Raw genomic sequence first — 27,943 nt, 5'->3', positions numbered from 1 at the left:
CCTTGATACATAAAATTTATCGAGGTTTATAAGTATAAGGCTGGGAACGCTATAAGAGAAACTGGATATAGTGGAAATCTGGATACAAGAGAAAAAAATAGTGGTCACATCGATTCTATTCTCTTATTATCCAGGTTCGACTTTTTGTGACGAGAATTTAAGTATGTTTCACACAATTAAATTACTCGGAGACTATGCCCGAACCTTCTCCGAGCGTTCTCAGAAATTGACAAACACTTCAACTTCAACGTGAACCTGGGGACTTGAACCTCAAGGCCTGTTCCCACTTGTCGTGAGTTTCATCCGATTTTTTCCGAATGTCCTCTAGGCAAGTAATTTGTTAGTGTTATGTGTGTTAAACACGACACGATTTCTTTTTCGAACGACAAGTGTGAACGGCCCTTTAGTGAGTACCAAATTTATCTATTCACAGAGACGCGCTATTCCTGATCCAGTCCAAACGCCTGTGCGTGGGCCCCAACCTGATGTTTCTAAATCAGCTAAACGAGTTCGAGCCTATCTACAAGGCTCAGCAGCCTCGCTGTGACGCGTTGAGTCAACAGACATGGACCGAAGCCAGTCAGCATCGCGGCCAGAAACGAGGCTTGGAAATAGAAGACTGAGAAAATTATCCAATGATGTAAAATGTAAATAACAATGAAACGTTTAATGGCTGGGTTCACAAAGTGAGTTTAAAATGGAGTTGCTTAATCCAAGAGTTTAAAATCAAAAAGTTCCAGTCGGATTGCTGAATTCGAGAGTTCAACTTAAACTCCGTTTAAGTTAAACTCTTTAACTTAAACCAGAGTTTAAGTTAAACTCTTTAACTTAAACCGTAGTACTTATTAGGTACTTACTCAGCATAGCATTGGAGATATCACAGCCTACCCATACATGTCCTTGATCTTCGAGAACACTACCACTAAGTCCCGAGCCACAGCCGAGGTCTAATAAATAGCATGGTGTATCTTCTGGTAACACAAGGAGCTCTATAGCTCTCTCCGACATCTGAACTTGAATGTCAATCATACGGGAGCTGAATAGAACAAGAAAATTAGAAAATAAGAAAACAAATTTGTTTAAAATTGGTTTTTTACTGATAAAAAAATAAAAAAAATAGTATACTGATTTTACAGATATAATATACCTACAGAGGAGAAACAGAAGAGAGATTTAATAATTATTCAGAAACCATGACAATGACAAATAAAGCTACCTTTTTGTGTTTAACCTAACCTTATAACACTGGTCACCACTCATTTGAGAAAGCTCCTCTTTGTAGAAATTTTCCATTGATGTGACTTCTGAACAAGTAGGTACCAGGAGAATAAAATCACAGAGGAGAAACAGAAGAGAGATTTAATAATTATTCAGAAACCATGACAATGACAAATAAAGCTACCTTTTTGTGTTTAACCTAACCCTATAACACTGGTCACCACTCATTTGAGAAAGCTCCTCTTTGTAGAAATTTTCCATTGATGTGACGTCTGAACAAGTAGGTACCAGGAGAATAAAATTGAGTATGCATCATTTGAGAAAGCTCCTCTTTGTAGAAATTTTCCATTGATGTGACTTCTGAACAAGTAGGTACCAGGAGAATAAAATCAAGTATGCATTCCATGGTAGGTACAAACTCTGAATATGAACTGTGAACCACTTACTTTTGTGTATATTTCTTAGCTTCATCTTCATTGTAGAACTGAAATAAGAACAGACATTATGTGAATATTAGACAGATGAAAAAAAGTCACACAGAACACTGTTCTTTTCAAAGGAAAGGACCTAGTTATTTAGGAATCATTTTTTATAACCTTATTTTTACATAAATCTCTTGGGACCAATGGCAGTCCATTCTATGAAAGGCTTTTCCCTGCAAAACTGACATAAAGATCAAGGCTTATACTTACCTGGTAATTAGAAGGGTAAGTCACACAGAACACTGTTCTTTTCAAAGGAAAGGACCTAATTATTTAGGAATCATTTTTTATAACCTTATTTTTACATAAATCTCTTGGGACTAATGGCAGTCCATTCTATGAAAGGCTTTTCCCTGCAAAACTGACATAAAGATCAAGGCTTATATTTACCTGGTAATTAGAAGGGCAAGTCACACAGAACACTGTTCTTTTCAAAGGAAAGGACCTAATTATTTAGGAATCATTTTTTATAACCTTATTTTTACATAAATCTCTCGGGACTAATGGCAGTCGAAAAAAACCTCGGCCCCGCCGGGAATCGAACCCGGACCTCCTGCGTGCAAGCCTAGTGTGGCCACGGAGGTTGCTCACAGAAGTATTATAGATTTTATGTAGGAAGGGACCTGTATAGAGATGTATAAAATCATAATAGAACACTTATGGCCAATCTTACCACTGAGAGTTAACACAGTGTCAAGGGTTTTCTTTGATCACCCATTTGATTTACACAGACAGTATTTTTTTAAACTCTGGATAACCTGAAAACTCTCTGTGGTAAGATTGGGGATTAAAGGTTAGTAGAAAACACTGCCAGCATTGGCCTAGCATAGTGTTTACCTCTGAGTCAATTATTAATATCAACAAGAAATGATTGTCTACGCTCACTTACCACCTCTGGGGGTGCTTGATGCTCTGGACGTCTTGCCATAAGAAACTATGATCCTTCTCAATAGATACAATTGAAGATTGGGCACAGCTTACAGTTTCCTCTTAGAATGCTGTCTAAAGGTTAGTAGAAAACACTGCCAGCATTGGCCTAGCATAGTGTTTACCTCTGAGTCAATTATTAATATCAACAAGAAATGATTGTCTACGCTCACTTACCACCTCTGGGGGTGCTTGATGCTCTGGACGTCTTGCCATAAGAAACTATGATCCTTCTCAATAGATACAATGGAAGATTGGGCACAGCTTACAGTTTCCTCTTAGAATATATGAATGCTGTCTACTAGAAGGAATGGATCTGAAATATAGACACAGGATTTTCATTAGTCTGCACTTCTATAAGGGCCAAAATGGTTTTCAACAAGAGACTGTTAGGTGCACTTTTCTTTTGAAAATTGACCACCACTCCATTCAGTTTCAATTGGAGCAGTGGTTAATTTTACAGTGGTAAGTTTCCCGAGAGGAAGGTACACCTACTGTAGACCCAGGGTCTGCAGTTCCAATCCAAAATCTACAGTTTCAACACACCTACCTACCTTTTATCAGTACACTCTGTACACTTTCATAGTGGCTGAGTACAGATCACTGATGAAGATCAAGACAACTTGCACTGAATTTCTTGTGGAGAATTTTATTTAACCCGTGAGTACACGCACATAGGGAAAAAATCTCACACGCTCGGTATTTCTTACGGCCGGCCGCGGCAACACAACTCTTGCGAAGTGCGAAATTTAAAAGTGGGAAACTCTCCTTATGGGAAATCTTCCCACTCTTAATGTGGGATTTAAAAGTGGGAAGCTCCAAGGGCCAGATATGCCCATGCCTGGCGAGATCGTAAGAACCGAGAGTATCATGATCACGAGGAGTATATAGAATAAGAAACATCATTATCAAGCCAATGACCTGACTATACGTTATCCAGATGGATATGGCAGCAAGGAGTCATTACAAAAGTAGGCTACGTTGCCAAACATGTCAAAGGTGCAACGGTAGAAAATCTTTAAAAGAGGAAGGTACATTGCACAGTGCTTCCTCCCACATTGCACAGTGATTCAACCTCTTGTAAAAAAAGGTTACAGATCGAAGCTACCTTTACTTTTTAAAAGAGAGAGTTTATAAAAATAGACCTTTACCTTAATTGCAACAATGCAAGGAATTCTCACATTCTGATTGGTTCTTTCATTTTGGGTTGATGACTCATTGCTGCCATATCCATCTGGATAACGTATAGGACTACTCGCGGATCCTACCCAGGCCCAGGTGGTAGACCTTGTGAAGTGTAGTCTACGAATAGTCTAGTACTGATCAACGCAACATTGACCGATGGTCATCGATGGACCAGGCTTCTAGGAGGGCATTTTACTCTAGTACTCTGATTTTATTGGCTGCTTTAAAACTTCTGTCGAATTGGTTACTAGTACTACGAATGTCCCATTGGTAGACCTTGTGAAGAACGGATGGACTCAACATTGACCGATGGTCATCGATGGACCAGGCTTCTAGGAGGGGATTTGACTCCGATCTTAGCTGTTTTTCATTCCGACGCGGGTATGATACGAACCCGACGTAAACTGGATGTGTGATTTTCATTTAACTGGGTTAAACTGAAAGATCACTCTAATGTTCGATCTCTGTGGTAAACTGAGAGTTTTTATTGGTAAAGCGCCTAATAGAAAAAAAAACAGAGTTTTCAGTTAATCCAGGCTTCAGAAAACTGGGTTAAACTGAAAGATCACTCTAATGTTCGATCTCTGTGGTAAACTGAGAGTTTTTATTGGTAAAGCGCCTAATAGAAAAAAACAGAGTTTTCAGTTAATCCAGGCTTCAGAGTTTAAGAAACAATGGCCTGTGTGAATCAAATGGTTGACATCAAAGAAAAGATCGGCCATAAACAGTACGAGTATAAGAAAATGAGAAATAAATAAGCAAATTGACTCGATAGAGCACCGTACTTGAACTTGCCATAAAGCCTTAAAAAAAAAAAAAAAAGAAAAAAAAGATCTCTGTGGTAAACAGAGAGTTTTCATTGTTAAAGCGCCTAATAGAAAAAAAAAACAGAGTTTTCAGTTAATCCAGGCTCTAGAGTTTAAGAAACAATGGCCTGTGTGAATCAAATGGTTGACTTCAAAGAAAAGATCGGCCATAAACAGTATAAGAAGTTAAAATGAGAAATAAATAAGCAAATTGACTCGATAGAGCACCGTACTTGAACTGTGAATCGTGTTAGGTGAGATTAACTGTGATGGGACTTGGTAGACCTGTGCATGAGCCCTACACGCCCTACACTTGAATTTAGACCACGCTACGCCACTGCATTTCACTTCCCCTCCTGGCGTATCTCTTCGAGTGAACGCCGCGTCCTAAGTTCCGGAAGAAGAAGAAGGAATGTTTCACTTGCTAACTTAGAGTAATCAAAGATCAAAGCCCCCACACAAACACATGATCAGCTGACCAGCAAATCATAACGGTTCCAATGATTCATGATTCTCTTAGTTGTTTACATTTGGTACTCGAGCCCCCACACAAACACATGATCAGCTGACCAGCAAATCATAACGGTTCCAATGATTCATGATTCTCTGAGTTGAGTTGTTTACATTTGGTATTCAATGACCCAGATTCCGGATCTTGAACGAAGGACAATGCCGGTACACTGCCAGAATGAAGACCAAGTTCAAAGTCGTAAATCTAACCAGAACGCGAAGGTACTGTTATGTCTTGTGGAAACGGAGAAGACTGACTTGATTAAAGTTGCTTCGTTAAGTTTAAAAGTCGATTGTACAAGTAAGGTTATGGACTAGAGTACTAGAGATGCGTTTCGACGATAGTCAAGGGTCGACATCAACTGAATTCCCAATTAAATCAAGTCAGATCAAAGGATTTTGGTCTGACTTGGAAAAAAATGATGTGTGAATTTGTTTCATACGACGCGCGACGCTACGAATGAAGACCAAGTTCAAAGTCGTAAATCTAACCAGAACGCGAAGGTACTGTTATGTCTTGTGGAAACGGAGAAGACTGACTTGATTGAAGTTGCTTCGTTAAGTTTAAAAGTCAATTGTACAAGTAAGGTTATGGACTAGAGAATCTAGAGATGCGTTTCGACGATAGTCGAGGGTCGACATCAACAGTCAGATCAAAGGATTTTGGTGGGGGAAAAAAATGATGTGTGAATTTGTTTCATACGACGCTAATACGCTGCCTGAATGAAGACCAAGTTCAAAGTCGTAAATCTAACCAGAACGCGAAGGTACTGTTATGTCTGGTGGAAACGGAGAAGACTGACTTGATTATAGTTGCTTCGTTAAGTTTAAAAGTCAATTGTACAAGTAAGGTTATGGACTAGATAATAGAGATGCGTTTCGACGATAGTCGAGGGTCGACATCAACAGTCAGATCAAAGGATTTTGGTGGGGAAAAAAATGATGTGTGAATTTGTTTCATACGACGCTAAGTCGATTGGCGTCGATCGACCATAGTGTAGACTGTAGACGCTACTCAAGGTCACTTAAGGTCGTGCCTAATGACTAAATGTATCCTATACTATCGGTGAACTTGAGAACTGGCGAAAGAGGACATAAGTTCGTAACAATATTATGTCCTATCTTATTGGTTTACTCTTGAACTTCTGGCGAAAAAGGGAAGTCTAGCACTCTAGACATATCTGTGAACCTACTTTGACCAAAGTAAAAAAAAAAAAAACTCTGTACTCGTAGTTTATCTAAAAAAATGGTTGAAAATGGTTTCTCTGAAAGTGGCAGACTTGGCAGAGCCAGCGTGTACCTTTATCTGACCTCTTACTTAAGTGCTAGAACTCAGGCACGTGTGTAACCTTTTGGTTTCAATCCGCAAACTGAGAGTTTGATCTTAGGCGAGATGTACGTTCAGCTCAAAAAAAAAAAAAAAAAAAAAAAAAAAAATGGTTTAAAATGGTTTCTCTGAAAGTGGCAGACTTGGCAGAGCCTGACCTCTTACTTAAGTGCTAGAACTCAGGCACGTGTGTAACCTTTTGGTTTCAATCCGCAAGCGGAGAGTCTGAGAGCTTAATCTTAAGCGAGACGTACGTTCAGCAAGAAAAGGGCATTCACATTTGCAGATGTCTCAGAGTTGAACAAGACATGGGACATCATCTTGAACGAGGCATGTGTCATCTTCTTTCTAGTTCTTAAACCCCGTACACACGCTATGGTATGTGTCACAACTTGGTCCTTCGACCGAGGGTTTTTCTAACTTGGTCCTTCGACAGATGGTCTTCTAACTTTGAAATCAATTCACTCTAGCCAATATTGGATATTGGAAAACCGAAATACACTGGTTCGAAACCACCATCATACACAACAAAACTGTCACTGTGCCAAAAAACGTCGAATAAAAAATGAAGTTGGATTCCAAAGTGTACCATGCTTGTTTTCACTGTCAGATGTAAAGATGTGTCCACACATAGTCGACGGCCGTCGATCGACGAGTTGAATCTATGTCGTCGAGGCAGTGTGGACGGTGTCAGTCGACAGCGATCGTCGGCCGTCGACTACGTGTGGACAACTGGACACAGCTTTAAGCTTTAGTACATTCAAGACCAGTAACCGAAGAATAACTGGCTTATGTACTTTCTAATTCCTTGGTTTCCTTCTTTTGTTTTGACGGGAAAACGGGAAGGTCTCTTAGTTACCCGCTACTTAGTAGTCTCTCAATCGGAACTCAGTCCACCCCTGGTGGGCGATTAAGAGAGGGCACCGGCAAGCTTTCCCTTCATTCTCCAGAATGTTTTGAAGAAATAGTCATGACTATCTCTTTAGGATAAAATCCGCCACGGGCGGGAATAGAACCCGCGACTTAGCGCTTTACAAGGAAGGCACGCTACCCTCCAAGATTCATGGAGCTTAGCACACCTTTGGGACCCTTGGTCCCTACATGTAAGCCTGTAGCTGAGCTTTTTATGTAAGCGGACCCTCCAGCATAACTAGGCTGGCATTTTCAGATCCAAACGAGTGAATTTTGCGCAGATATCGTGTACACATCTGCTGAAATACCGGGTTGGGAGACTTGTCATTGCGTGTGTATCAGGCTTTAGAGCTCATCTCATCATGGTAGTTAGTGGAACCTGTTTTTCTTCCAATTTTGAGAGCTTCAATTAATATAGAACTTGAACTCAAAGCCTGTTTTCTGTGGTTTAAGCATTGAACTTGAAAAAATCGCGCAAAAGTAGAACCCGGCTGCTGCTTCTTCGTCTTGCTACCATCATAAAGTTGTATAACATCTTCTGTGGTTTAAGCATTGAACTTGAAAAAATCGCGCAAAAGTAGAACCCGGCTGCTGCTTCTTCGTCTTGCTACCATCATAAAGTTTCACAACATCTTAATATTCCAAGGTGCCTAGAGATCTGCGGTCGTATCGTCCCGAAAGCGAAGAGAGAAGGAAGACAGCTGTGGTTTAAGCATTGAACTTGAAAAAATCGCGCAAAAGTAGAACCCGGCTGCTGCTTCTTCGTCTTGCTACCATCATAAAGTTTCATAACATCTTAATACTTTTTATGTAAGCGGACCCTCCAGCATAACTAGGCTGGCATTTTCAGATCCAAACGAGTGAATTTTGCGCAGATATCGTGTACACATGTGCTGAAATACCGGGTTGGGAGACTTGTCATTGCGTGTGTATCAGGCTTTAAAGCTCATCTCATCATGGTAGTTAGTGGAACCTGTTTTTCTTCCAATTTTGAGAGCTTCAATTAATATAGAACTTGAACTCAAAGCCTGTTTTCTGTGGTAACTCAAGAAGTCATCAATCAAAATCTCCAGATTGTCAAAGATATTCTGACATTGTGACCTTGGTAGGTCGTCTGGTTCTAGTGTTTTGCCTAGGGACACCTTGTTCTAAGCTGAAAGTCTAAAATAGTCTAAATAAAGCACTATACGTGCACTTGGTAGAATTATTACAATGGTAATGCTAGGTTTGAATGTTTGATGCATCTCTCGGGAGAATTCACATCTATTCTTGACCATGAAGTCCAAGTATGTTAGCCTGAAGACAATGTTGGAATATTAAGTGATTTAAATGCATTGTCCTCCAAGCGTTTGTTCAGTGAGATATCCCTGGATAGAAATAATATCTCATTACGATATTGATGGAAATAATATCTTTTTACATAGGTACTTATTAAATTACAAGTCTGTTGCGTGTGTTTGTAGGTATGGAGACATTGTCAATCACTTTATTAAAGGTGCAAACGGCAGATCTTCACCGAAGGTCCCATGTTTGGATACGGTTAGGATTCTAGTTCTCCCACTCAACCAGGGCGAACCCAACTATTCCAATACCAAAGCTCGAATGGCTCAGCTCTAGAGGTGTGTCCAAACAAAGGCGACCGACCGTCGCGGCGTCGATCGACGGGGTAAATCTATTTTGTCCAGGCAGTGTGGATGGTTCAGTCGACATCGATCAACGGCCGGTCGACTATGTGTGGACACATCTTTAAAAATGTTGATATTGACAAGTTTCGTTTGGATACGGTTAGGATTCTAGTTCTCCCACTCAACCAGGGCGAACCCAACTATTCCAATACCAAAGCTCGAATGGCTCAGCTCTAAAGGTGTGTCCAAACAAAGGCGACCGACCGTCGCGGCGTCGATCGACGGGGTGAATCTATTTTGTCGAGGCAGTGTGGACGGTTCAGTCGACATCGATCAACGGCCGGTCGACTATGTGTGGACACATCTTTAGATGTTGATATTGACAAGTTTCCAAGATTACTAGAAAGAATGGCTTATAAATTGAACACACAGAATTCTGCTCCACAAGAATAAATGAAACAATAGAACCATTTTATTCACATTCAATAAAATCATCAACAGTTTGATACAATCTTGCAGCATTTTTAAATTAAAATAGTAAAAAGTCAGTCACTGGAATCTCCATATTAAAATACTAGAAACATGAGCAGGTATAGATAGCAATACCTATGAAGTAATTTATGCTAACACAAGAGGGTTCTTCAAGTAAAAAATAGAAAGTAATAATTGGTGATTCTCATGATTTTTTTTTATTATCTCAGAAAAAACTATAAAAATTAAAAAAAATATTGAGACTAAAACGAAGAAAATGCGTTCACTAGATCGCGAGATACAGCTCTCGGAACATGAGAGTCTCAAGCACGCCGATATCATACCTAGCGACAACAAGGAAGACAGGATAGGAGACGGCCAGCCGTTCTGAGAAGAGCCAAACGAAATGTGGTTACTTTGATGCCTTAAGGATTCCCGAAGGATTAAGTCCTGAACAAAACTTGTTGACTAGTTTAGTCGAATTTCATCAAAATCGGACTAAACATTCCACCATTACATATATGCGTATGTCGTAATACTTGTCCTGTGAAAATTTAGATTAGAGGAAGACAGGATAGGAGACGGCCAGCCGTTCTGAGCAGAGCCAAACGAAATGTGGTTACTTTGATGCCTTAAGGATTCCCGAAGGATCAAGTCCTGAACAAAACTTGTTGACTAGTTTAGTCGAATTTCACCAAAATCGGACTAAACATTCCACCATTACATACATGCGTATGTCGTAATACTTGTCCTGTGAAAATTTAGATTACCACCTACACAAAAAGCCCACTCAGAGGATTAGGTGTAAACCCAAACAGCCCTAAAGGATGGGTTAAGCTCCTACGAATCTGAATTTCACTTCGTTCGGTCAACAACCAACAAGGTTCTGAAAGCTTCATGAATTGACCATCTCAACCAAGAAAACTTCAACCAAATTCATCTGGACGTTGAAATCCTGAACAAAACTTGTTGACTAGTTTAGTCGAATTTCACCAAAATCGGACTAAACATTCCACCATTACATACATGCGTATGTCGTAAAACTCGTCCTGTGAAAATTTAGATTACACCTACCACCTACACAAAAAGCCCACTCAGAGGATTAGCTGTAAACCCAAACAGCCCTAAAGGATGGGTTAAGCTCCTATACGAATCTGAATTTCACTTCGTTCGGTCAACAACCAACAAGGTTCTGAAAGCTTCATGAATTTACCATCTCAACTAAGAAAACTTTAACCAAATTCATCTGAACGTTAAACCTATATTCGACATCGACATACGAGTAATTATACACATTCTTGATGAAATAGCTCAAATAGCTACGGGCTTCAAATCTATTAGAACTGGGAGGTCAGTAGCCAACTATTGGCATCTCATCTAGATATCCCTCGAACAAAGAAATCAATGAAAATCTATTCTATGTATATACACGTAGACACGTACATATATAATTATTTAAAGTAATGAAGAAATCGAGGAAAATCAATAGGATTCTATGAAAAATAGGAATCTTCCTGGGATCCTGGGGGTATAAGACCATATTATAATATCGAGGAAAATCAATAGGATTCTATGAAAAATAGGAATCTTCCTGGGATCCTGGGGGTATAAGACCATATTATAATATTATGTACATTATTATATATGGCTATAAGATCCATATAATATCTAGAAGATAACTAGATGATACATTGATACCTGCTAATGAATTTGAGGAAAATTAATCAATATGAAAAATTGATCATAAATCATAATCAGAGAAGTTCAAATGCCATATTGCCATGGCGCCATACTATTTTGCCATATTTTAGCAAAATTTGGAAAAATGCCATAAAAAGTCATATTTTGCCATGTTTTGAAAAAATAAATGCAATATTTTCCAAAATAAGTGCCATATTCTAAACTTCTCTGATCATAATATAGACATAATATGCACACCTACTCACACGTGTGTATTGTATGTAAATTGTAGGTAAATATGCACATAATTATGTGGTTCGTTTGCAAATTTAGTAGACAAATCGGACTCATTGAATCAAAATCAATACAAACAAATGAGAAAAATATTCTCAAAAACCGTTGAATATGAATAAATTAGACGAAAGAAGCGAGAGGAACCTTAAAACTTCATAATATTGTATTGGGACTTTGGAATCTGACTCGTAAAAACCGAAAATGGCAGACTAAAGCCTTAGCCGATTTCTACAGCAAAAAATGTTCAAATCAGCTCTTGACTTTAGGCAAAGTCCTGAAATTCGGACCTTCAACATTCTAGACATCAAACGGGGTCGAGTTCTTGACCTTTGATTTAGACTTTCAGTTTGAAATACCGAAAGTAATAACGGATTGGTCCTTCAATAATGACCCTAAGACACAGAATCAAGTGTATGTAAATTGTAGGTAAATATGCACATAATTATGTGGTTCGTTTGCAAATTTAGTAGACAAATCGGACTCATTGAATCAAAATCAACACAAACAAATGAGAAAAATATTATCAAAAACCGTTGAATATGAATAAATTAGACGAAAGAAGCGAGAGGAACCTTTAATAAAACTTCATAATATTGTATTGGGACTTTGGAATCTGACTCTTAAAAACCGAAAATGGCAGACTAAAGCCTTAGCCGATTTCTACAGCAAAAAATGTTCAAATCAGCTCTCGACTTTAGGCAAAGTCCTGAAATTCGGACCTTCAACATTCTAGACATCAAACGGGGTCGAGTTCTTGACCTTTGATTTAGACTTCGAGTTAGAAATACCGAAAGGAATAACGGATTGGTCCTTTGGGGCAAATAATGACCCTAAGATACAGAATCAAGTACTTAGCAAGATACCAAACCGTCAACATTTACGACGCTAAATGGGAACAGACAGACTGACTGACAGAACTTGACTTTAGGCAAAGTCCTGAAATTCGGACCTTCAACATTCTAGACATCAAACGGGGTCGAGTTCTTGACCTTTGATTTAGACTTTGAGTTTGAAATAACGAAAGGAATAACGGATTGGTCCTTGACTTTAGGCAAAGTCCTGAAATTCGGACCTTCAACATTCTAGACATCAAACGGGGTCGAGTTCTTGACCTTTGATTTAGACTTTAAGTTTGAAATACCGAAAGGAATAACGGATTGGTCCTTTGGGACAAATAATGACCCTAAGATACAGAATCAAGTACTTAGCAAGATACCAAACCGTTAACATTTACGACGCTAAAAACGCAAGTTGTCCCTGAAATCTAAGACTGTCTTTATTCTCGACAGCTAATAAGAGCAAAATTTCGAGTTTTAATAGCATTTACCTGAAGAGTTTCCAAAAATGTCCTTGTATGAACGTTAATTCCCAATGTCGATTTCACATTCCTTATTTTAAAGGCTTCATCAAATCATCACTTATTTTAAACGGTAAACAATTTCAGAATATTTTTATAGTAAAGAAAATTATTTAGTCAACTAGACAAAATCTAAGATTAGGTAGTAAAACTACCCAAATATAATTATAAATTAATATTTAATTCTAATTTATTTGTCTTCCTTTGTTTTTGGCACTAAAAAAGTTCCGATATCTGACCTTCCGAGCCAGCCAAGTGGTTCCGCGTTAGAAATTCGAGTGCAACTGAAACTGGCATTCAGTTTTCCTGTTTGGTGCGCGGACCCGAACCTACTCCGATTTGGTTCATCAGCGAATTCTCACGTGATTTGGCTCAAGAAGATAGAAGTTCACTCCTCCAGGTTCAAGATAAAATCCAGGGACGGACTCAAAGGATTACGGTCGTCACGGAGTATGTCGATTAATATGGGACTGAAACTACTGACAGTTTTTTTTGCAGACTTTTTTTAAGAGGTTTGATAGAGGGAACTGTAAGTGGTAAGGTCCTATCGTCCCGAAATCGAAGAGAGAAGACAGGAAAGGAGAAAGCCAGCCGTTCGGAAGATAGAAGTTCACTCCTCCAGGTTCAAGATAAAATCCAGGGACGGACTCAATGGATTACGGTCGTCACGGAGTATGTCGATTAATATGGGACTGAAACTACTGACAGTTTTTCTTGCAGACTTTTTTTTAAGAGGTTTGATAGAGGAAACTGTAACTGCTAAGGTCTTATCGCGAAGATAGAAGTTCACTCCTCCAGGTTCAAGATAAAATCCAGGGACGGACTCAATGGATTACGGTCGTCACGGAGTATGTCGATTAATGTGGGACTGAAACTACTGACAGTTTTTCTTGCAGACTTTTTTTAAGAGGTTTGATAGAGGAAACTGTAACTGCTAAGGCCTTATCGTCCCGAAATCGAAGAGAGAAGACAGGAAAGGAGAAAGCCAGCCGTTCCGAGAACGAACATTTTCCTTCCAGGATATTGCAGACTTTCTAGAGTCCGATTTCTTACGGCCGGCCGCGGCAACACAACTCTTGCGAAGTGCGAAATTTAAAAGTGGGAAACTCTCCTTATGGGAAATCTTCCCACTTTTAATGTGGGATTTAAAAGTGGGAAGCTCCAAGGGCCAGATGTGCCCATGCCTGGCGAGATCGTAAGAACCGAGACCGAGAGTATCATGATCACGAGGAGTATAATATAGAATAAGAAACATCATTATCAAGCCAATGACCTGACTAGGACTACTCGCGGATCCTACCCAGGCCCAGGTGGTAGACCTTGTGAAGTGTAGTCTACGAATAGTCTAGTACTGATCAACGCAACATTGACCGATGGTCATCGATGAACCAGGCTTCTGGGAGGGCATTTTACTCTAGTACTCTGATTTTATTGGCTGCTTTAAAACTTCTGTCGAATTGGTTACTAGTAGGTACTACGAATGTCCCATTGGTAGACCTTGTGAAGAACTGATGGACTCAACATTGACCGATGGTCATCGATGGACCAGGCTTCTAGGAGGGGATTTGACTCCGATCTTAGCTGTGTTTTTCATTCCGATGCGGGTATGATACGAACCCGACGTAAACTGGATGCGTGTTTTTCATTTCACTTCCCCTCCTGGCGTATCTCTTCGAGTGAACGCCGCGTCCTAAGTTCCGGAAGAAGAAGAAGAAGGAATGTTTCACTTGCTAACTGTAGTCAGTTGGTAAAATTAATGATATGATACCTACTGCCACAAATATTTCATCCAAGAGACAAGAGATAGCCGTCACAATCTGTCACATATATGTATCTTACTCTCTCTAAGCACCTAACCTCTTGTACCTACCTAGCAAACCTGGTTTCCTTCTTCTCTGTTAAAGTTTCTCTCTGTTTTTATTAGTTCCCTTGAATTTCTCTTTGGTTCCTTGTTGTTAAAGAGGTAGGTACATAACAAAATAATGGATTTAAGACCTTGGTTAGACTGCGGGGGAAAAGGGACTTTTCAGTCCTATCCCAGCAGGATAAACAAGGTATATTCTATTCTATTCTAACTGTAGTCAGTTGGTAAAATTAATGATACCTACTGCCACAAATATTTCATCCAAGAGACAAGAGATAGCCGTCACAATCTGTTACATATATGTAGGTATCTTACTCTCTCTAAGCACCTAACCTCTTGTACCTACCTAGCAAACCTGGTTTCCTTCTTCTCTGAGTTCTCTGTTAAAGTTTCTCTCTGTTTTTATTAGTTCCCTTGATTTTCTCTTTGGTTCCTTGTTGTTAAAGAGGTAGGTACATAACAAAATAATAGATAATGAATTAATGACATTAAAAAGACATTTTACTGGCGAAAGTTTTGGCCGAAAATTTCGCCAAAGTAGGAGCACATTAAAGATGTTGTTTTGATACTGTTCTCAAACCTAGCAAAAAATAAAATAAACAAATTGCTCAAACATGACCACCAATGTTCTCATACCAAACTGTCACTGTGCCAAAAAACGTCGAATAAAAAATGAAGTTGGATTCCAAAGTGTACCATGCTTGTTTTCACTGTCAGATGTAAAGCTGTGTCCACACATAGTCGACGGCCGTCGATCGACGAGTTGAATCTATGTCGTCGAGGCAGTGTGGACGGTTTCAGTCGACAGCGATCGTCGGCCGTCGACTATGTGTGGACAACTGGACACAGCTTTAAGGTTTAGTACATTCAGGACCAGTAACCGGAGAATAACTGGCTTATGTACTTTCTGATTCCTTGGTTTCCTTCTTTTGTTTTGACGGGAAAACGGGAAGGTCTCTTAGTTACCCGCTACTTAGTAGTCTCTTTCTGATTCCTTGGTTTCCTTCTTTTGTTTTGACGGGAAAACGGGAAGGTCTCTTAGTTACCCGCTACTTAGTAGTCTCTCTCTCTCAGTCGGAACTCAGTCCACCCCTGGTGGGCGATTAAGAGAGGGCACCGGCAAGCTTTCCCTTCATTCTCCAGAAGGTTTTGAAGACCAAGAAAAAGTCATGAGCCACCATAACTTGATTGTCAGTCAAATTTGATTTCTACTTGATTTCTTCAAACTGAAATGAGTTATGATCACATAGTGAGATCTAAGAACCGGTTGACATTGTAACTCACCAGGTAGCGCCAGGAGTACCGATTTACCTTCATAGTTCATAATTAATTGCTTACCTTATTTTTTTCATATTATGACTAGGGAGTAGGATTCTTAGGGATTTTCCGAAACCGACTTGAGTTTCGCCTCTCTCTATCCTATCTTCATGCTAGTCATGACCCACCATAACTTGATTGTCAGTCAAATTTGATGTCTACTTGGTTTCTTCAAGCTGAAATGAGTTATGATCGCACAGTGAGATCTAAAATTCCTCACAACTCAAGAAGTCATCAATCAAAATCTCCAAATTGTCAAAGATTTTCTGACATTGTGACCTTGGTAGGTCGTCTGGTTCTAGTGTTTTTGCCTAGGGACACCTTGTTCTAAGCTGAAAGTCTAAAATAGTCTAAATAAAGCACTATACATGCACTTGGTAGAATTATTACAATGGTAATGCTAGATTTGATGCATCTCTCGGGAGAATTCACATCTATTCTTGACCATGAAGTCCAAGAATGTTAGCCTGAAGACAATGTTGGAATATGAAGTGATTTAAATGCTTTGTCCTCCAAGCTTTTGTTCAGTGAGATAGGTGTACATATCCCTTAATAGAAATAATATCTTATTTACTTATTAAATTAGTCTGTTTTGTGTTGTTGTAGGTATGTAGGGATTGTCAATGACTTTTTTAAAGGCTCAAATGACAGATCTTCGCCAAAGGTCCCGGGTTTCAATCAGAGCACACCCAACTATTCCCATACCAAAGTCCAAAATGGCTCAGCTTGGAGATAGCAAGTCATTTCAAAAAAGTCAAACTGATTTAATTAAAATTCGGATTTTCAAAGGCAAAAACCTGAAAAATCTCGCTAAATAATATCTTAGAAATATCGAGAACATTTTTTTCAACTGACAAAAACTTTCATAATAAATTAAACACACAGAATTCTGCTCCACAAGAATAAATGAAACAATAGAACCATTTTATTCATATTCAATAAAATCATCAACAGTTCACACTGGTTCGAAACCACCATCATACACAACAGAACCCACGCCCTCCTGTTTACCAGGCGAGCGTCTTGACCACTACACCACCGAGGTAGGTGAATGTGAGAATCTTGAAGACTACAAACGAGTACCGCGATCTCAGTTAGGTAAATCTTTACATTTTACATTGAATTCTGATTTTACTAAGCTGATTTTTAGCTAAATCCCCATTAGGGATCAGCTATTTAGTTTTTCCTCACGATTCTTTGATAATCGAATTTCAACTGATTTCAATAACATAAGAGAACATTTGCAAAGGTATACGAAGGTAGACCAAGGTAGGTGATACTATAAAGGTGTGTCCACAACTAGTCAAGGGCTATCGATCGATCATCGATGGACAGCAATCCACATCGTTCGAACCACCGAGGTAGGTGAATGTGAGAATCTTGAAGACTACAAACGAGTACCGCGATCTCAGTTAGGTAAATCTTTACATTTTACATTGATTCTGATTTTTACTAAGCTGATTTTTAGCTAAATCCCTTTTAGGGATCAGCTATTTAGTTTTTCCTCGTGATTTTATGATAATCGAATTTTAACTGATTTCAATAATATACGAGAACACTTGCAAAGGTATACCAAGGTACCTGATACTATAAAGGTGTGTCCACAACTAGTCAAGGACTGTCGATCGATCATCGATGGACAGCAATCCACATCGTTCGATGGTCGATCGACGGCCGTTGACTATGTGTGGACACACCTTCATCGATTTATGTGCAGATAATATTTCGATTTTTTTTTTTTTATTTTACGTCACTCAAATTCCCTCTTCTTTCTCCTCAGACATCAAAGTCATCAAGGATCTGAAAGTTGGCTACAATCTGCAAGACCACGTCGCTCTGGGCGGTCTCACCTTTACCGTTAATGATACCGTCTCTATCAAGACAGCTAGAATACTCGAGGACCCCATGTCTCTGGACAACTACTTCAAATATCACAAGGGCCCTCTGACCATCCCCGGAGGAGCAGAGGCAATTGCTTTCTTCGATCTCAACCAACCTGGTGAGTCTTGATAGTATTCGTATAGGTATGTCAGAATAGAATATACCTCGAAAAAGGACTTTAAGCAAAATCCGTTTTAAAAGAAAGTTTTTGTGTCCTTATAAAGGAAATTTTAATAAAGCAAATTTTTACTTTCATGCATAAAACGACCAACTCAATATATAAAAAGAGCGGTAAACATGCACATATTAATATTGCACATTTCGTATGTTGCATATTTGCACATTTTGCGCATTTCGTCGTATTGCACATTTCGTCTTATAACCCGAGACAGTCACAATAAAAACAGCTTCATAAATAGTCACCTATGCAAACTGTCGTCTGCGTATCAACTCTTATTCCACGCTTTCTTAATGAGATCCGCGCCCTTCTCCGCAACCATAATCGTCGGCGCGTTCGTATGCGCCGACGGTATGTTCGGCATAATACTCGCGTCGATTACTCGCAGTCCCGAGATCCCATGAACGCGGAGCTGCGGGTCTACCACTGCGTCGGGGTCGCTGTCTGGTCCCATCTTGCAGGTCCCACTCTGGTGGTAGATGGTGAAGGAGAGCATCCTCGCGTGGCACTTCCAGTAGGCGTCCGAATCGAAGACGTGGTTGGAACACCCCGGGAGTTTGGTCGGGAAGAGCTTAGCGTCAAGTCTCCTCATAGCTGGGGTTGTGAGAAGCTCCTGAGTCTTCCGCACGCCAGCGACTAGGACATTCAAATCCTCTTCGGTAGGATCTGAGAAGTAATTCATATCGATGAGAGGGTGGTGGCGCGGGTTGGCATCCTTGAGGTACACCCGACCGTGGGATTTGGGTCGCATGACCATCGGGAACACCATGAAGCCGTCCATCTTCTCGGTCTTCTTGTACACCTTGTTGTAGACGTCGTCCCGGATGCCGAAGTTTCTCCGGAGGGTCTCCTCGCTGGACAGCGTGCCTCCGATGAGAAGCAGCTCCAGGTTGGGCCAGCCTTGAGGGTTTCCTGAAATAGAAATAATGGAATTAAGTTAAATGTTAAATTGGATTAACTTGTCTGTACTTAATGTAGAAGTTCAAAGATCACCCTTCTTCCATTGACGTTCTCGTGCGTTTCTTGAAAAGAAACAACTTCCTCAGACACCTTTAGATAGTTTTTACTTCCCATTTTATTTTTTTAAAGTGCAGTGCTCAGGCTAACGTTATGTCTCCTAGCTTACCTGGTCCCTCGACATACCTATACATTATACATAGTTGTGTGTGTGTACATATGTGTGCGAGATATTGGCGGAAATCTCACTCGTTTAGACCATTGGAGCAAATTTCACTCGTTTAGAACTGATATTCGCGCTAATATTGCGTATACACTATACATACGCAACAGTTTGTCGAAAAACCAGGTTGGGAGACATGTTGTGTTCAAATTCTAAAACACTGAAGGATAGCTCCTTCATTCGGCCCTCGGGATAAAATTGCGTACCTCGGCCGGAACTGAAATCCTGTCTTCCTGATAATCAGGCGACCACTCGTCTGTCAGAGTAATAATCCGAGAGACTGACAGACGAGAAACGAGACTAGACGACATCTGTGGTCGGTTTCACCAATATTATTTCAGCCTCTAGAAGGCCTGTTAAGCTAACAGCTTGTTAACTTCCAAATCCTGTCTTCCTGATAATCAGGCGACCACTCGTCTGTCAGAGTAATAATCCGAGAGACTGACAGACGAGAAACGAGACTAGACGAGATCTGTGGTCGGTTTCACCAATATTATTTGAGCCTCTAGAAGGCCTGTTAAGCTAACAGCTTGTTAACTTTAATTTGATTTGTATAGGCTTGACAGGGCTGTTGGGAGTAAGGTTGGTGAAACCCATCCCTAATCGTGTTGCTGTCGAATGGCTTACCTTCGTTTCCATTGGCCGCCCACTGGTCATAATCATTGCGATGTCCCCGAGTGAAGATCATGTAGTTCAGAACACTGCTGCCTCCCATGACTTTACCCCTGGGAATTCGGCACTGGTTGTTAGTCATACCTGAAACGAGGCGGGCACCAAAATAATATATTTGTGGCATACTACGGGCACGGTTGGACCAGTGGTAACGCGCTTGCTTGCCATGCAGAAGGTCCCGGGTTCGAATCCCACCAGCGACAAAAATTTGTATTCGTTTTTCGATTGCAAATATTTCAACGGGTTACTTTCTGGTGTTCACGTGTTGACCCAGCACCTAAATGGGGAGTAGTGTGTCTCTTTTCGCTCATCTGATGAGAGGCATACTACGGGATGGGCATGCCACGACACAGACTACATGCGTCCAATGTAGCAGTTGTTTAATTGCAACGAAATAAAAACGGCGGTGAAACACTCATCTTTTTAAAACAAACAAAACATGTGACGAACACCAAAGTTGCAAATATGCTGATATTACCTAGTCATGGCGGAAATAGAGGAATTTAAAATATGATAACTACATAGTCTTTATCTTGGTAAAATAGAAATAATAGAATAGAATAGAATGTACCTTGTTTATACTGCCAGCATAACGAAATAAAAACGGCGGTGAAACACTCATCTTTTTAAAACAAACAAAACATGTGACGAACACCAAAGTTGCAAATATGCTGATATTACCTAGTCATGGCGGAAATAGAGGAATTTAAAATATGATAACTACATAGTCTTTATCTTGGTAAAATAGAAATAATAGAATAGAATAGAATAGAATAGAATGTACCTTGTTTATAGTGCCAGCATAGGACTGTCGGACCGGAAACGAACAAAATAGGACCAAGGTCGGGACTTACCAAGTCAAATAATAACTCAGGACTTAATCCCTGAGATCAAGCCATAGTCAAGATAAAGCCCAATCCCAGATTAATCTCAAGCCTGTGTTAAGCCGATTTGGTAAGGCTCAACGTAAAGCTGTGTCCACACATAGTCGACGTCGACTGAAACTGTACACTGAAGCGACAACATAGATTCACCTGGTCGATCTACGGCGAAGTCAAATAATAACTCAGGACTTAAATCTCTGAGATCAAGCCATAGTTAAGATAAAGCTCAATCCCAGATTAATCTCAAGCCTGTGTTAAGCCGATTTGGTAAGGCTCAACGTAAAGCTGCGTCCACACATAGTCGACGTCGACGCCGTCGATCGATGCTCGACTGAAACTGTACACTGAAGCGACAACATAGATTCACCTGGTCCATCTACGGCTTCGACTATGTGTGGACACAGCTTAAGGGGTTCCTTTAAGCAAGGACCTAAGACCCAAGCTAGGAGGAGTTTAAACAAGGTCTTCTGATTTTTACATTGTTTTATTTTAAGTATCTAGACTTGACTACATATCTAGTAGTGCATAAAATCGACAAAATACCAGAGACCTTGTTCCTTGCCTACGTTTTGAAGAGTCCATTATAGAAGTACGTGGATTACATCTTTGGAAGCTTTTCAAGTGTGACTGGGATAAAATAATTTAATATTACATTCATGATAAAATAATTCAATATTACATTCATAAAAATCATAAATGACTCGTCAGTGAGTGAATCAACCATATTTTACGTGCTCGTATATTTTGTTTCCGAGGAAATTACCTACCTACCTACCTCTAGAAAGAGAATATGGACCTTGTTGTCCTTGTTATGAACGACTTAGAAATTCCCTACATTACGTTGGCGTTGTTTGTTTTAAATTTTAAATGGTCTTAGAGTTTCCAGCGAATGACTGGAAAAAATAAATCACTACGAATAAGTAATACGAAATACGAATGAAGTACTTCTGATTTCTGGAACATTATGAATTCTGTACACCGTCCGCTTTAGGAACTTTGCCAGTGTTTTGAGTCATGATCATCATGATACAGTTCAAAGTCAATGAAGACAATGGAAATGTTAAACTTGCCCGTGTGGTGAATCTATGTAACCACGTCATGCGGTGAGACAAAGATGCTGAAAATTGTGTGGGTAAAATCGTCCGAAGTGTGCCAGAAATTGACAATGTAAAATTCAGGTACCAGACTATCAGATCCAGATAATTGTCTCGTGAAAAATATAGGAGTGTGGTTATATTGGTTTTTTTTCCTTCCCACATTTAATTGTGATTTACACTTGAATGGATTTGAAGATCAGACTCACTTTTAGATCATGGTTCAGATCTGAGCAGAGTTCAAGAATAAAGCGTTCTTTGATGTACAAAGTTTTATCCGTTTGCTAATTATAAATGCTTAAATTTTGTAAACCAAAAATGCTTTTCTCATGTTATCATTCATTTCTGAACCCGAAATTCTTGAATTTTTCTATTTAAGGTCTTTGCCTTTTTTGGCCAATTTTTAGGGACATTTTCGATCTCAATTAAGGAATAATTTTTTCTATTTGGTATTGGAAACTCTCCATCTCAACTATTGCATATTATTATTGGAAAACCCTCTAAATTTGAATTGCATCATTTCGAGTCCAACATAATAGGTACCTACAAATTTCTCTGACCGTCAAATAATCACACATACGTATATGTTTTGTTGGTATTATCTTGTGATATTATGTTGTTGAATACTAATATAATACCTATGTATGTCATTATCTTATAATATGTTGGCGTTGGTATTCTTAATCTTTTCCTTAGAAACAAAGACAATATAAGGATATTATTGTATTTAACTATACCTATGTCTGGCTGGGGGACGTTAAACAGGGAGTAGACCAGCCTGAATTTCCCTTGCTAAAGAACTAGCAAAGGTTGAGTGCGAAGGAGGCCTCAGATTCAAGGCTATTACTATTACTGAGTGCGAAGGGCATCCACTCTTAAAATTTGTAGCCAAAACCAAACGTCAGCCCAAAACAATCACCCTAGTTAGGGCTGATTGAGAGATTGACGAAAAACGCCGACCCCGTCTGTACACGGGAAATGGCGAAGAAAAAGAAGAAGATTAACTATACCTAAACAAGCTCCCTTGCTGGGAATCGTTCTGTAGTTCCAATTGGCCGGTGAAAACTGAAGGAAATTGGCCACAATGGGAATGTCCATGATGAAGTTTTCGCCCATTCCCGCTTCGATGAGCAAAATTTTCCAATCCTTTATCTGCGGAAAAAAACAATATGAAAATATGGAATTTTCAAAAATTACCAGTCATCTCATTCCTGCGAAAAAAAAAAAAACAATAAAAATATATGGAATTTTTATCATTTTCTACTCGTATCGTATATCTGCGGAAAAACAATAGAAAAATATGGAATTTTCAAAAAATTTCAGTCGCTGCGGAAAAAAAAACAATGGGAAAACATATGGAATTTTTATCCGTGATGCACACGAGGCAAAAATTATATCTGTATAATGTGTAAATTCTATATAATTTAGGCGTAATACATTATGATCATGTATTATGAACATTATTGTGTCAGATCGTGTATTATGAACATTATGTATTGTGTCATACGGAAATACCCACTGACTCCGCTGATGCGTTTTGGAGTCTTGGATTACGTCCTGCTGCATCCGGACCCTAATATTTCTTTTTATAGGAAGATTCCTACGTCAGTATACCTACCTGGAATCCCGTCAATCCTGAGAAGAAAAACAGTGGAAAATTTTATTTGAGAAGATGCACATTGATGCACCCTATAATGAAAATTCCTTTCTGCTAATAATTCTTATTATAGGAAGATTCCTAGAACATACTTATAGGTATACATATTTGGTGGTAATGAAAATTCCTCTCTGGTAATTTCTTACTATCGGACAATCCTAAAGAATGAAAGGTGATAGTACCTATAATTATGATAGCTAAAACAATGTATCCTTGAAGATATGACCGTTCATCCGATATTTGCTGATCGTTAGTAGGGATGATCAGTAATGCTGGTTTGCATCTTAAACGGAGATTGGTTCGGCCGATTTTTGGGGATATTCATGCTCTCGAGGAACTAGTTGAGTATCTTACACAGATGATTGGAGAGAGTCATATCATACACTTCGAGAACATGGCATCTTCTCAGAAAATGTGCCTTCTTCCGAGGCTCCGAGAACATCTGATTGAGCAAATGGAACCGTAGCTCAACTGGCTCTCAAGGACGGACGAAAATCTTACCTCAGACAATCTGTTGGCTAGAACACACCCCGCACTCCCGGCGCCCACAATGATGAAGTCGTACTCTTTGAGAAGGCGTGGTTCATCGCGAGGTTCCGAGATCATCTGATTCAGGGTGTCCCCGACGACGTTCATGAGGGAGTCGAACAGCGGTGGGTACTCGTCCTGTGAGTGGGACGGTGGGAGGTGACTAGACAGGAGGACTAGGAGGGTGAGGTACAAGCTTGAAGACAGCATGGCGAGTCTGTGAACAATAGTAAGACGGGGAATATTAGGTGTCCCCGACGACGTTCATGAGGGAGTCGAACAGCGGTGGGTACTCGTCCTGTGAGTGGGACGGTGGGAGGTGACTAGACAGGAGGAATAGGAGGGTGAGGTACAAGCTTGAAGACAGCATGGCGAGTCTGTGAACAATAGTAAGACGGGGAATATTGGAATTAGAATAGAATATACCTTGTTTATCCTGCTGGTAATAAGACGGGGAACATGTAGTGCACTGAGAAAAAAATTAGTGGTAGGGTGCCACAAGTTAGGGTGGAAGAACTCTATTATTGAGTTATTTCCCCTGATTTAGGTTGTTGGAATGCTGTAGTAGAGTGTCGAGCTTCTAGGGTTGAATGGTAGAGACTTTCCAGAAGAAAAAGAAAAATTCCGTTGGTCCTCATTTTTCCTGCTCTATGACTTTGAAACATTACCCAAGTAAGCGCAACTGATCTATTAGAATAGTCTTTTCCTTGTTTATCCTGCTGGTAATAAGACGGGGAAGATGTAGTGCACTGAGAAAAAAATTAGTGGTAGGGTGCCACAAGTTAGGGTGGAAGAACTCTATTATTGGGTTATTTCCCCTGATTTAGGTTGTTGGAATGCTGTAGTAGAGTGTCGAGCTTCCAGGGTTGAATGGTAGAGACTTTCCCAGGCAATAATTAGTCTCTCGTCAGCAGCGAATATTCCTAACTAGCACTGTGCTAAAAGATCTAAAAAGATCCTATAGCGCTGCTTTATGCTATTTGAATGTTTGGTCTTATCCTGATTGACGGATGGGGCTTATTCTTGAAAGGTGGCCTAGCGGATCAGGCAATAAATTTTTGAAGATAAGTTTTTTAAAACGACGAAATTTCCTCATTGGTTTTTGGGGTCTTTGGGCTTTTTGTTATTTTACAAACTTGTTTATAGTTAGGAAATAAAAGACCAGTTGAGGCTATGTAGTCATAGCATTCGTTGCACTCTGCAAACATGTGCGCCCTTTGCGCCTCCAACAACTTTAGAGACATCCTTTATCCTGGTCTCGGCACCAAAAAATGTTTGATTCTTACTTAGGTAGAAAACATGAATAAATTACAACTGCTTTAATTGAACAAAATTACTTGCTTGATTTATTCTTATAAAAGGAAAAAAGGATGTTAACAAAGTTAGGTATGAAAAAAAGATGACTTGTGGAAAAATCTTGCCTATGAATCTTTTCCCTTTGGAAAATTCTGAATTTTTCTGATGTTTTGAAGAAAAACCGGGCGAGAGCATATGTGTGAAGTTAGAAACCAAAAGGGGAAATTATTGAAGCAAGGTTGCCAAACCTCACGCCCGCGCCAGTAGGCACCTTTAGATCTTCGATAGGTAGTTTTTACATTAACCAGCAAGCTACTAAAAATAAAATGAAATCCAGTTTCGGTGCTTTTTTTCTTCATTTTTTTTGTACATCTTTGTTTACAGACAGTGTAATGGTTTCTAGAGCTCTTCCTGGTGTATTGTAAACTTTGTATCAGCTTTGTTGTTATTTTACATGACCAAGCAAGGACCTTGACGGAATTTGCCTATTTGGTCAGGTCATTTATTTATTTTATTAATAAATTGCTGTTTTCTTCCAATCCCTCTGGAAATGTCTAACATCTCCAGTTACAGCTGTTGAAGACACACGCGTCAAAACAAAAAGGAAGAACAGCCAGCCTAGTTAGCTTAGTTGGCAGCACGTCTGCCTTGTAAGCGCTAGGCCACAGGTTCAATTCCCGTCCGGGGCATAATGGCATTTTTAAAATGTCCAACTTTTCTTTTATGCCAATTTGTACGAGCAATAGAGTAAAAGATTCCTCTGGAACCCTGCCTTAATAATAAATAAATTAATAATAACTTAATATAAATAGATTATACATAAATAAATACATTAAAAGAAGAGGGCCACCCTCTAAACCTTTGGTTTTAATATGGGTCATCTATCTTGAGATTCTAAAATCTTTAAATTTTAAGATATCAGAATTGATACGGAAAATAAATCTACGAGTACAATTTTTATTCTTACCTATCTCATATTTAATTCCTACACCCTAGTTCCCAATATTTGTCCTGTATCTGCCTAAATATTCTAAATATCTAGTAGAAGCGTTTGTTATTTTCTATGAGTATTTTATAGTGTGCACACTGAAAAATCCGCCTTAAAAGCAATCCAAGGAGCACTCCTTTTTAGAAAATTTAAATAATACCTTAGTTTTCAAGGAATGTGGTTTAAAAAGAGAAGCATTGCATTGAAATAATAATAAATCAGCTCTTATGTTGTAGTCTACAGAATCAATTTCTTAGAAAGAAAAACATTGATTCTGATCTATGGTTCATACAGAAAATTTTGCTTGATTTTTCAGCGGATTTTTTTTAGTGTGCAGGGAGTAATTTTACATATACATCTCGTATTCTGATCTATGGTTCATACAGAAAATTTTGCTTGATTTTTCAGCGGATTTTTTTAGTGTACAGGGAGTAATTTTACATATACATCTCGGTAAATAATACCTTAGTTTTCAAGGAATGTGGTTTAAAAAGAGAAGCATTGCATTGAAATAATAATAAATCAGCTCTTATGTTGTAGTCCACAGAATCAACTTCTTAGAAAGAAAAACATTGATTCTGATCTATGGTTCATACAGAAAATTTTGCTTGATTTTTCAGCGGATTTTTTTAGTGTACAGGGAGTAATTTTACATATACATCTAATTTTGCTAAAACCTACCCCTAACCTAACGCCCATTGGGTAGAGAGTTAACTCCATTATTACTTTCTAAAAGCCCTAAGGTCTACTACCGTCTCATGTCATGTTATAATGATGGGTATTTACAATATTTACATGATGGATGTCGTGTTTCAGCGGTAAACGTATACATATAATTTTGCTAAAACCTACCCCTAACCTAACGCCCATTGGGTAGAGAGTTAACTCCATTATTACTTTCTAAAAGCCCTACTACCGTCTCATGTCATGTTATAATGACGGGTATTTACAATATTTACATGATGGATGTCGTGTTTCAGCGGTCAACATGCACAATATCTTCATGCATAGTACCTACTGTCAAAATCATATTATCAACTTCATTGGTGAATAGTTCATTGTGAACAATTTTGTCTTTGCCCAAGGGAACGTTCCCACTTGTCGTGAGTTTCATCCGATTTTTTCCGAATGACTTTTAGGCATTTGGGCAATGTAATCTAAATGAGGGTGCCCACTTACACACGACACGATTTTTTCCGAACAACAATTGGGCCGCTATATACCAAGTCCTCGACAGCTTCGACAAAATTCACCGGAAAAACTTACTCTTTTCTCGCAAATGCTCCCGAGGTCCAATCCCGGACACCATGAGTATTTGCGGCGAATTGATGGCGCCTGCGCTCAGAACGACCTCTTTCCGGGCAAACACCCGGATTTTTGAGTTCCCTTTCATCAGTTCTACGCCGACAGCTCGTTTGGACTTTTCGTCAATGATGAGTTTTGTGACCAGAGAGAATTTGGTGACGTGCAGGTTGCGTCGGCGACGGATAGGATGAAGGAAGGCGCGAGATGTGCTCCAACGTGTTCCGTTTCGCATGCTCACCTGTGGGACCCATGGGGAAATTAGTTTTTTTGGACTTAGGAGGCCTGTTTTTCTTTTCTACGCGGGG

The 27,943-nt window shown here is 39.4% G+C and overlaps 1 protein-coding gene and 1 long non-coding RNA gene across 2 annotated transcripts in view; both read right to left on the bottom strand.

Moving 5' to 3' along the window:
* Positions 1 to 18,209: 18,209 nt before the first annotated feature.
* LOC113465281 (glucose dehydrogenase [FAD, quinone]-like) overlaps positions 18,210 to 27,943 on the bottom strand; it is a 12,707-nt gene continuing 2,973 nt past the window's right edge. Inside the window, exons 5-9 of the mRNA XM_026824117.1 lie at positions 27,587 to 27,933; positions 24,023 to 24,266; positions 22,875 to 23,016; positions 19,842 to 19,970; positions 18,210 to 18,946 (exon numbers count right to left, since the gene is read on the bottom strand). Coding sequence (XP_026679918.1) covers positions 18,303 to 18,946; positions 19,842 to 19,970; positions 22,875 to 23,016; positions 24,023 to 24,266; positions 27,587 to 27,933 — 1,506 coding nt within the window. The 3' untranslated portion in view covers positions 18,210 to 18,302. The remainder of the gene's footprint in view (positions 18,947 to 19,841; positions 19,971 to 22,874; positions 23,017 to 24,022; positions 24,267 to 27,586; positions 27,934 to 27,943) is intronic.
* Positions 26,353 to 27,169, bottom strand: LOC113467750. The gene is made up of 2 exons (XR_003391709.1): positions 26,798 to 27,169; positions 26,353 to 26,493 (listed from the first exon to the last, which is right to left on the bottom strand). It is a non-coding gene; the product is annotated as an uncharacterized LOC113467750 (long non-coding RNA).

Source organism: Diaphorina citri, unplaced genomic scaffold (assembly GCF_000475195.1).
Source record: "Diaphorina citri unplaced genomic scaffold, Diaci psyllid genome assembly version 1.1 scaffold544, whole genome shotgun sequence".
Lineage (NCBI taxonomy): Eukaryota > Metazoa > Arthropoda > Insecta > Hemiptera > Psyllidae > Diaphorina > Diaphorina citri.
This window is presented reverse-complemented; position numbering and strand designations above follow the sequence as displayed.